Source organism: Schistocerca americana, chromosome 5 (genome assembly GCF_021461395.2).
Source record: "Schistocerca americana isolate TAMUIC-IGC-003095 chromosome 5, iqSchAmer2.1, whole genome shotgun sequence".
NCBI lineage: Eukaryota > Metazoa > Arthropoda > Insecta > Orthoptera > Acrididae > Schistocerca > Schistocerca americana.
In genome coordinates, this window is record NC_060123.1 from 223779987 (window position 1) to 223792062 (window position 12076).

A 12076-nucleotide genomic window follows, 5' to 3' on the forward strand; every position below is an offset into this window, starting at 1 on the left:
ACAGAACTGTACCCCATTTGGTTTTCAAGTAGATCTTTTGAGTTTATTAGTTCTTTACTTTTCAATACTCTTGAACTAACTTTATTTCTTACATTTAAGGATGCAGGAAATCTCTTGTCTATTCAAAGAAACCATTCTGACATTTGCCTTATTCGATTTATGGAAAACAGAACAAAATTGTACTGGCAGGCAGGGTTTTAAACCATTGTTCTGAATACAACTCCATATGTAATGTAGTTGATGAACTAAACACTATTCTCCAAGGTGTGATCAAAAACATTAATATGAAAACAGCAAAATCAAACATGGTGAAGAACCATGGTCAAGAAAAATTTATATGTTGCAGATTTTTCTTATTTCTTTTAACTTTGTGTATTCCTATTTCAATGTTATTGTTATTACAAAACCAAATGGTAAGTATTTTTTTAACATTTTATTTGGTTTCATTTTTATTATTGTATCACAAAGTAAAAGAAAGTCTCATTTTTCTAGAATGTAGCTCATGTTCTGCATTTCAGTCCAGTTCCAAGTCATGTGACTTTACCAACAGCATTTGCATTTTCCTCAGTGCATTACTTATTTTAAAAGCATACTCTACATAATGTATGACAGTTCCTACTGGAAACCTATACTCAGCATTAAAAACTGAAGAAATCACATCTAAATAGTGCATATTTATTTAAGAACTCATTACTAGACCATCCAATGCCAGTACTGGAATCTACAGAAATTAAATGAGAAGTACAATGGTTAATGACAGTGATACACAGTGTATTAATCATTGTGTTCCTTCTTAATTAAAACTTTAAAAGGAGCAGATACTTTCTCTTGTGGTGAGATGCAGGTCCATTAAACAAGACGACATAGTGGTTGACGAATTTGTTTCTTTTTTTCCTTTAGCTAAAGTAGATCACTGGGACACACAGGCTTAATGCTTAACCACTGCTGCCTGGAGCTTTTATCTAAATTTGTTGTATGCCTTTTTAATGAAAATTAGTGAGCCTGGTAAAAATGCATGAGTAATATGAAACAAGACAATAGGCATATCACAGAAACCGCATTATTGACAGGTGAATAATCTGTGATCAATACATAATTGGGCAAGCTGTATACTGTTACTGTTTATATTATCTTTCTTAATATCAATTCCAATCACTAATTAGCCAAGGATTCATGGTGAAGATTAGGATTGAGAAAACTACAAACAAAACCAGAACTTCAGCTTTGAGACAGACTGGAAAAGACATTCATTTCTGTTCTTATCATAGCTCTGTGACATGTTACTGACATCACACAATCATTTTTCTTATTTTGAAATTTAACCACAAAAACCACATGCCCAGAGTACATTTTCTACCCTTTCTCTGTGTGTTTTGGTTTAAATTTCTCTCCATCATTAGCAGAACAACCATTTACAAATCAAAATTTTTTGGCATATCAATGAATTACTAAAATTCTGATAAAATGTGTAATTATAGATGTATCATGCCAAGACTTGTAGCAGCTCATTTATTCCTATATTTGGATGCCAATGTGTGCAAAGATTTGAAACTATAGAGTGAGGCCAACTTTGTTATAACACTAGCTGCTCTATAACAAATACAGCATTTGCAGCATTGTTTATTCAGTAACACCTTATAAGGATTTCATGGTCAATGCACACAAAGATATCTTCTAAATTGTGAATACTCACTCACGTCAAACTTGTTGTGGTAAAGGAACTGCAAAACTTCTGCATACACTCATTATGTAATCAGCTTTGTCACAATCAGCAAACCCTAGGAGTATCACATATTCAAAAATATAGCCACTATTGCTTCACTATGTCTTACTTTGCACTTTTATGAGATGACATAGTCTGATTTAGAATGAATAATAAACTTTAAGTTGGCACAGATTCGCAGAAAAACAGAGTTTCAGTGTAGTTTTTTTTTAATGATCCAACTGTACATCATGGCAAAAGAATCACTTCTTAAATATTTCTGTAAGTTACCACTATAAAAATGGAGAATGTTTAGATCCATTCATGCGCACACACATATAACAACAACATAAAAAGGAAAGAATTTAATGAATCACTGATGAATTATAAAATAAAGTTGTACTATTTTTAATATTTACCTTAAAAATTTCTTTATCAAAGTACCAAATCAAAAAAAGATGATTCTTTTTCAAATGTTTACAATGACAATTCAATAGCAGACACAACTTCAATAATCACACGTAACAAAATATAGAAAATGTTCAACACAGCTCTTGAAACACACATTTAAAAATATGTAGTAGTCCCCACCATGATGGCTTCAGTTCTTCCACTATCTACAGTTCTCGTGCAGAATATCAAAGGAACAGCCCAATATGTTCCACTGAGGGAAACCTGATATTTGGAAACAATCAACATCCTCGGAAAACTGTGTACATGCACAGCACCCTTCGTCTAACTACACAACAGACATTACCAAGCTGAAGAAAGATTTTTATCCATATTGCACTAAAATGTCACAATGTTACTCCTTAACAACCACAAAGCCAATCGTACCAGCTCAGTAACAGGGCCCACAAAAGGGTGCAGTGCAGGATCATGATCACTATACGTTTTGATGAATTATCTTCCTTGGTTATCTTCTTGAGCTTCCAGATACAACATCCATATTTAATTCAGGTAGGAGCAAAGCTGTTGTAAAAATATCTTACAAGCACTGTAAGACACACGAAGTTCAAATTTTATACGAACTTCACTGTTACGCATCAACATGTTCAACATTTGCAAAATTTAATTTTTGGTAAAATATGTCCAAAGGATTGTCCACAAGTGAGACAATTCAGATGAGCGAAGAAAATAATTAAACATGAATTCAGTCAAAGATTCTCTGACATTCAATCCATTTCTAAACCACTTTCTTCAACTGATAGGTTCTGACACAAGCTTTTCAAGACCACGAAAATAAACAGATGCCAGTGATTCTTACATCATACAAAAAGAAAAAAAAATCTTCCAACTTAATCTGACAATAGTTCTTCATTAGAGACACACATACATTAGAAACCAATAAAATGCTTGCTGATCCACTTCTCACTAGCATAGTAAAACAACACCCTAGTTGTGGCACTAAATTCCTAACAACTGTAGCACATACAGCTGCCATGGCAGCTTCTCCACACATGGAGGGGAAGTTTGAAGGGCAGGACTAAAAACAACAGTGCAAATGACAAGGAGATCAATGACGCAACAGGTCATCCACATTGGCGAAAGCACAGGATCCGAGTCCAGACCTCGACATAAGGCGAACGAGCTCACGTGCATGTGCCAATGCTACTTCCAGTGGTGGCCGACGAGGAAGATTGCTCGATTCTGAAAAGCAACACAAAACCATTAAGATTAATGTGGTACTTGTACATAATACATCATATTAAAGAATGGAAAATCCAGAATGGAATAATGACAATGCTGAGAAAAGAACAGATTGCTTCCCACTGTACAGTGGAGATACTGAGTTGCAGATGGGTACAAAAAAAAGACCGTCAAACAAATAAGCTTTTGGGCAGAAAGGCCTTCTTCTAAATTACACAACCCCCCCCCCTCCCCCACACACACACACACACACACACACACACTTACTTTCTTGACTGTCCTTTTATTGTGCCTAACTGCGACTCGGCATTTCCGCTATATAGTGAGTAGCAACAATACATCACGTAAAATTTACATCAGCAGATTTTACATCTCCTTGTGATTCTGCTAGCAAAGAAGACAAGTCTAAGTATCTAAGTATGGGGGTGATTGTGTGATAATGTCTACATGTGCGTGTCACTTTCTATTTACCACACTTTTCACAAAGTATTCCACTTACTAGGAATGGCAACTGTACCTGCCAGCAAAAGTCATATTACAGACTGATGAACAAGAACACTTCTAAAATATTATCATTGGATAGGCACATGAATAACAGTTCTTGAAAATAACTGTTTCATATATTAACAGACATTCATTCTGCTTACCAGATACCAGTTCTTTCCACAGCGTATGAAGGGTCGTTATGGCAGAGAAAGCAGCCGAAGAGCCACAATCTCATGCTGACGTGAATTTTTTGACAAATGAATGGAAGTGGAAACAAGGCAGAATGTTTTACTCCAATGTTTCTTGAAAATCTGGGATGGGGCCATGAAATTTGAGTAAATATAGAATGACACTTATCTCATTTGTTAGGCAGTATGGACAAATATTACATTCTCAAATGCTAGCATAATGCAGGGCATGAGGTAAGCATTGTGTATGTATGTATGTGTGTACACGAATGTTCCCAATGGGAACAAATGAGAGGAGAAGTTCAAGCATGAAACAAAAAAGGGAACTTCCCTTACCTATCCCCCATAATGACAATATTTTCACTATTTGACAGTAATCATGTTTACTAAGTCAACTATTGCTATTTCAGCTTTGGAGCCTGTTTCGAGTGTAATACTTCATCCTTGAGAAAATTTCAAGCACAAATCTGCATATACCCGTCACCAACATATATACATCATTTGGTATCTATATACATGGTGTTCAGAAATTTCTATTACAAATTTTTAAGATTAGGACAGAGGAGCAAGTACATAATATTTAGAATACAAACCCATGTCCAGAAATTTACTATTTCCATTCTATGAAGATTTTAGCTGAGATATGTAATACATCCACATCTGTTGAGGGAAAGAGAAAAAAGTCTCAGAGTTGCTTGACCTGGTACGCAATAGGGTAGGCAGGATGAAGTGTACTATGTCAGACGGACACCTGATGTCACTTAATGTCCACCTTGCTGCAAGACCTACTCAATGCCTGTATGTCTCCGATACAGTAAACAAGGTTCAGTACACGATTTTGGAACATACAGACGTGCTCCTTGTGTATGGCAAGGGTTAGATTAACGGAAAAGCTGCTAGTCGGCTCTGTTGCAAACGTTTTCTGCAATATAGCACAGCATCACACCAGCTCTTTGCCCACATTACACAGTGGCTCTGAGAAACAGGTATTTTCATCATGAGGCACGGCTGGTGCTCCATGGCACATACTCGAATTTGAAGATGTACTGCATCAGGTTGAAGAGAACCCTTCAATGAGTACTTAAACAATTGCATGTGCAGTGGGTATTAGCCACAATACCACCCAGGACATTCTGTGGGAGAACACCTTTACCACTTACAAAGGGTCCACGCTGTGGGTCCATCAGATTTTCCACAATGTGTTACCTACTGTGAATGGTTCCTACACTGTTGCATTGTCACATCCCTGTTTCCAGATTATTTCTGTTCACAGATGAAAGTGAGTTCACTAGGGGCTGTGTTCTGAATTTGCAAAACAGCCAGGCCTGTTCAGGAATTTCAGTACAAGTTCGGTACTAACCTGTGAGTAGGTATACTGGATGGTCACGTGATTGGGCCATACCACCTTCCACTCAAGCTAACTGGTCCTGCATACTTGATCTTCCTAAAATAAATGTATTGGACTCATTCCTGGATGCTATGCCACTAAATACGTGCAGTTTTGAGGCATCTTAACATACAGTATTGTGGAAGATGGATAGGCTGAGGTGCTCCAACCGCGTTGCCGCCATTATCACTGGATTTAGCTCCTATGGATATTATTGTGGGCTTGTATGCAATGTTAATTTACAAAACTCCTGTAGAGACAGGGGAAAATCTAGTGGCACGAGTTCTGGCCACAGCACTAGAAATTGAGGAGACACCAAGGAGATAGAGGGTATGTACCAGAAAATGCTTCACAAATACGATGTCTGTAACAACGCTGTGGTCGCCACATTGAGCAGCTGTTTTAATACATCTGTACTGTTCTGTACGTACAGTATGCTGGGTTCTTTTATGTTTGGGAATAACGTAAACACATAAAGTTTAAGTGTTAATACAAACAAATGTGCTTAAGTGATAAATGAACATTTCATTATTTTTCCTTTCGAAATGTTACATATTAATTGTACTGCGGCATGCTTAAATCAGTTCCTCAAGTAGAAGTGGACAAGTTAAACATCCGACTTGAAACCACTGTAGAATGGACATGGGTTTCTACTCAAAATACTATGTACTCACTCTTCTCTCCAAGTCCTAGAAGTTTGTAATGGGAATTTCCGAACACCCAGTATATAAATCACACATCCTTGTCATTTTGTGACAAGACATCCGATTTATATACACAGATGACATGTACATGCAGATTTCTGTGTAATACGAACTGAGAGATGATATATTGCACTTTCATATCTTCTGGATGACTGTGGTCCATAATAAAGTAAAGATCATGAACAAAAGAGCACTTTATAGGATTTTAAGCCATGTAATCCCAAGAATAGATATTATAACCCTGAAGAGGATACAAAAGTTGATCACTGCTGACACAACACACACACACACACACACACACACACACACACACACACACAGAGACAAAAAATAATCCTAGCTTTTGGAACTACTGGTCCCTCCTTGGGAAGGAAAGACAGATATTGGCACACTACACCCACACAAAATCATCATATCCTTTGACAATTTTTCTAGCAAATGGAAACAATGAATATCTGTGTGCGTGACAATGTTACTTATAACAGTTACCATAATACTTCTTTTCATTAAAGTAATATGACTAAGTATCCCACTCAGAGAGAATTGTAAGAAATACACAAAATGATACTGCAATTCCAATGCTGATTTAGTGAAATCACAGGGAACACATATCCTAACTTCTAATATTAATCAAATAGCTGAGCAAATCTGTTACCAGAGAGCAAATAAACAATGGCCATGGTTCCACAGTTCAAAATACCTTTGACACACTGCCATTCGTACTATGACTCTTATGCAGGCATCTGGTTCTAAGCCCCGTGATGGTCTCACAGCAAATGGCATACAAATGAGATAATTTAATAGTTGCATATTAAAACAAGGTGCCTACAATATGTTACAGGGTGGGGTGTTCATTACATGGAATACTGGTGATGTCATGAAACAAAATACCTGTTGGTAATTAGAAATCAATTCTAATACATATTTCTGAAGTTGCTGGCTGGGTGAGGTTGCCAAATACACATGACGTTTCAATTACTCTCACTGCCATCATCATCTGGCAAAGGTTTTCACAACCTCACTCGCCAGAAAATCCGAGAACTTTATATTGATCAATTCTTTGGAAGAGACTATGCAATTTCTACAATGTTATTTATTATTACAGATGCTTAAGTTTCAAAGCAAGTGTGAGCTCTCGGCTACCTGCTGCTAGAAGAGAAAGAATTGGAGGGTGTGCAGACAAAAGCACAAATTTATAAGACAAGTGGACCTCTGGCATTTGGATCTTGTAAATAATTCCAAAGGTACAGAGCAACAACATACACGAAGAGAGAGTAGTGTGCTGAGATATTGTGCAGAAAGTGATGTGGTTACAAACCTTGGTTCATACGAGGCAAAGGACGCAGAGAATTGGAAGTAACTTTCGAATTGGAAAGTACATTCAAAGGACTGAAAAGTCACTTCAAACCCTAGATTATGAGGTGAAATACACACTGGAAATGGCTTATAATTACCGACTTTTTTTTTCCCCCCCTTTCATATCTTTACATTTGACACTTTTCCTGCTCAGCTCTCCTGTACTGTTTTTGAAACTTCTTAAGTAGAAGTTCTGTACCGTACATTAAAATGTATATTTTTTTTTTATTTGAGGTTTTGTTAACCCTGTATCAAGATGTTCACATTTAAGCAGGTAGTTAGCAGGCAGTCTTTTTCCATCTAAAATATTGCCAGTCATTGTGGCTTTCATTTTGAGTATATGTAAAATGGAGAACCTTAACAAACCAGTTTCTGGTTATACTATCTTACCTAGAATTGCAGAGTTAAGGAGAGAACATACTGTCTCCCTCTGAACAGGATCCAACTGCCAGCCAACAGGGCTATTCCATGGATTTGAATATGCAAGAAGGCTAAAGGCATCCTGCAACAATTTCATTATCATGGTACTTTGCTTGATAATACCAAGGCAGTGAGAGGCACATTTTAAATATTTTGTTAATAAGAACTGAACATTAATTATTAATTCTAAATATCACAGCTAATGCATGCTACAAAAGACTGATATTTAAAATTTTAAGCTTTACATTGACATACTGGGGAAATATGGCAGAAAAACAATTCAGACTTTAAACAAATTATAGTAACGGTGACAACCTCCACAATGGAAGGAATATGTAACCACACAGAAGTGTATAGCACATAACAAGACAAATGGTGAAAAGCTGTACCATGGCAAATGCAACTAGTCACATGATTTGTCAATCATTAGGGATCATTCAACAGACACACATTCCTGAATGTCACTTGCATCACCTCTGTTGCATTTGGCACCACTAGTACTAATATTTTCACTGTTTGTGTTATATGAGTATCACACTGCATTTACATAAGCAAACAAAATAAGTTGTATTTTACATATACAGTTTCTTCAAGGAACTGTCAGGCTCAGTCTATTGTAAAGTGCTGTGCATACAAGTAACAGCGAACTATTTTGCATGAGAAACAAGAATCATGTGTACAGAGTCTAGCTACATCATATTCACTGACACTATGACACTTTGCATTTCTGCCCATCATTGTTAACTGGATCCATAATAATTTCTTTTCTTCCATTTCTCCAATTAAAATTAGGTGACTTCTAGGAAAGGTCTTCATTTAGTAACAAATACCATAATATGAAAAATGAGAAAACAGTATTATACGCCTATCTTTTATATTTGCAGTTGTTAATACTAAAACAATACACACTATAACACCACAGAATTCATGGAGATCATTTCCAACATGTTACTTTCTTTCTTCGATCGTTTTTCAAATCCATACTTAAAAATTTAACATAGCAACTTTAGGCAGCATTACATTTTAATATAGAAAAGAACATATACGTACACAAATAAGGAGTATATGCTACTGCTATTCATAAACTTGGTGAAAATATGTAACCAAAATTTGTGATAAGCTCTGTTTGTACCATTGTACAAGAGTCACTCAGAATGTAATGCTCCACAAGTCTTTCTTCAACAATTATTTACTATACACAATGAAAATTACATCTATGAAATGCTATTTTCCCACAAAATCTCCTTCCATGTCTATGGGCGTGCTGTACTGAGATAATGGCTTGTATACCCTGCCCGTATCAGTCCTTGTTCTGGTCAGAAAGCCATTTCTTCACTGCACAAATCACCTCATCACCCTCAATGTGTCTTCCTCAAATACTATCATTTAGTGGCACAAACAAGTGGAAGTCTGAGGAGCTTGATGTAGGATGTAAGGTGGAGGGAGTAACTCTGCCAAACCCCATTTTGTGATGTGTTCACAAGCCCCTAACTTGTGTGGGGATGAGCATTATTGTGTTGGCTTTAAACATCCCCTGGGTTGTTATGGCACCAAAGTTGCAGGAAATGCTTCTTGAAACTAGTTAATGTGTTCACGAATGCATCCAAATAGTAGTACTGCCTCTTAGCATCACATCAATCAGAATCACACCCTCACAGTCCTAAAATATAGTCCTCGTGATCTTATTCACGGGCGCAGATGCTTTCAATTACTTATATTTTCTTATATTGAGAGGAAGAATGACTCAATCCCATTGGTTGCTTTTTTGCTTCAGACTCAAAGTGATGAACCTAGGTTCCTTTACCTGTCACAATTCGGGACAAGAAGACTTATCATCAGCTTCAAATCATTGCAACAACTCAGAACAAACCTTTTTTTGGTAAGATTTGTATTCAACTGTAAGAAAGAAAGGGACCTAGCTTGCACATATATGGGCATCCAAGAGTGTGGATAATTCCATCCAGACTTCATTTGCTGATTGACAGCAGCAGTACCAACTGAACAATTGTAAAGTGTCAAACCTCACGAATCAGAACGTCAGCACACTGCAACATGTTTGGTGTGAATGCCGAGAATTGTCTCCTTGCTTGCTGCAAATCATGGAGCTCTGATGAACTATGTCAACTGCAGATGCTTCATAGACTTCACATAAGTGTTTGTGAATATTCTCCACAGTTTCTATCTCACAGTGACAAATTCGATGACACACTGCTTGTAACATACTTCACTAATGGAGTCCACTTTGAATCACTGCTGCAACTTTGTCATCTGTTGAAGGAAATGAAAATTTTGAGTGTACACTCCAAATAATTGTTAGGTGAGGGGGAGGGGGAGGGGAAGGGAGGAAAGGGAGATACATATTGGGCATTTGATTTCTGGGTGACTGTTCCATGGCAATAGGTGAACTTTTCTGCAGTATTATAATTGCAATATTATACAGTCATGCCTTTCTTACCTCCCCCCCCCCCCTTTTCCCAGTCCCTCATATGCCTTTCTAATTTATCACATCATCAAAATTTGAGGGACCCAGCAGAATTGATGTACGACTCCAACCTGCAGATTGTGTATCACTTTACGAGCAAGTAAGTCAGCTGTAGGACAGTTGGTGAGGTACGTACACCAAGTCATCAGTAAGTACAATATTGAATGCTGGTTACTGACTGAAATTAATATAACTGCAGCAATAACAGTTCACAAATTTAGGTAATATTTGGTGGTTAGGCAGGAGGAGAAATCGGCCACTGGAAAACACATACCCAAGCTCCCCTCTGTCAGTATTGTTTCCATTACTTATGTGCTTGTAAACTGGGAACATGTCTGACACACCAGTCAACAAGAAGGAATGTCTAATATCACTGACATTAGTCTCCTGTGAACTCTTAGTATACTCTATGAAAAATAAATAAAAACAAAAACAATATGTACTATTAAGTAATTATCCGAATAGGATGGAAATTGCTAGATGTGGTGTACATGTACTGACAACTAAATGATTACAATATGAGAAAAAAATAAATGATTTATTCAAGAAAAAGAACTTCCTGGCTTGTCATCAATAGACAGAGTAGTTTTATGTCCTCCTGAGGCATACTATGCCAAATTCTGTTCAGTTGGCATCTTAAGATCATCAAAATCTCGAGCTGCTTGAAGGGCTTTCCCAATAGTGCTTCAAGTGTTCTCAGTTGGGAAAGATCCAGCAACCTTCCTGGGCAAGGTATGGGTCGGCAAATATGAAGACAATGAGTAGAAACACTAGCCATGTTCATCGGGGATTATCTTGCTGAAATGTAAGTCCAGGGTGCCTGGCCACGAAGGGCAACAAAACAGGGCATACGTTATCAACAACATACTGCCGTACTGTCAAGGTGGCGTGGGTGACAACCACAGGGGTGTTGCTATGCACTGATATGGCACTCCAAACCATCAATCCTGGTTCAGGGGCTGTATGGCAAGTGACAGTCAGGTTGGTAACCCACTGCTGTTCAAATCATCTCTGGGCACTTCTTCACTGGTCATTGGGGCTTAGCTCAAGGTAGGAATCACAAAAGACAATTCTACTCCAGTTAATGAGATACAAGACCAAAAATATGTCTGGAAATGCCCCAAATAGCAGTGGGAACACTGGTGGGATACAAACCTGACCGTTACCTGCCGACGAGGAGTGATGGTCCGTGGTGGCATTGGTGGCGGTTCTTTTCATAGCACGAGACCTTTGTGTGTCATCCATGGCACCCTTACAGCACAGCTCTTCATGGGCAATATTCTATGACGCATTTTGTTGCCCTTCATGGCAAGCCATCCTTGGCTTACTTTTCAGCAAGATACTGCACCCTACTTTGACCAGCAAGATTGCCAGATCTACCCCCAACTGAGAGCATCTGGAGCACTATGGGCAGGGCATTGCAACCAGCTTGGGATTTTGAAGATGTAATATGTGAATTGAGCAGATTTTTTACACCATATCTCTCAGGAGGATATCCAACAACTAGATCAATCATGCCAAGACAAATAATTGCTTGCATAAGGGCCAGAGGTGGACCAACACGTTACTGACTTGGTTAATTTGTAAAGCTCTTTCTCTTAAACAACTATCCTATTTTTCTGAAATTGTAATGATTTGTTTGTCTGTGCATGTACGTCACATCTACTGATTTTGATCCATTCACATAATTCCTTTGTGGTG

At 37.6% G+C, this 12076-nt stretch overlaps 1 protein-coding gene across 1 annotated transcript in view; it reads right to left on the reverse strand.

Moving 5' to 3' along the window:
* Window positions 1–1217: 1217 nt before the first annotated feature.
* Window positions 1218–12076, reverse strand: part of LOC124616674 (ran-binding protein 9) — a 232461-nt gene continuing 221602 nt past the window's right edge. Inside the window, exons 8-9 of the mRNA XM_047145004.1 lie at window positions 7864–7975; window positions 1218–3352 (exon numbers count right to left, since the gene is read on the reverse strand). Of these exons, the coding sequence (XP_047000960.1) occupies window positions 3219–3352; window positions 7864–7975 (246 nt within the window). The 3' untranslated portion in view covers window positions 1218–3218. The remainder of the gene's footprint in view (window positions 3353–7863; window positions 7976–12076) is intronic.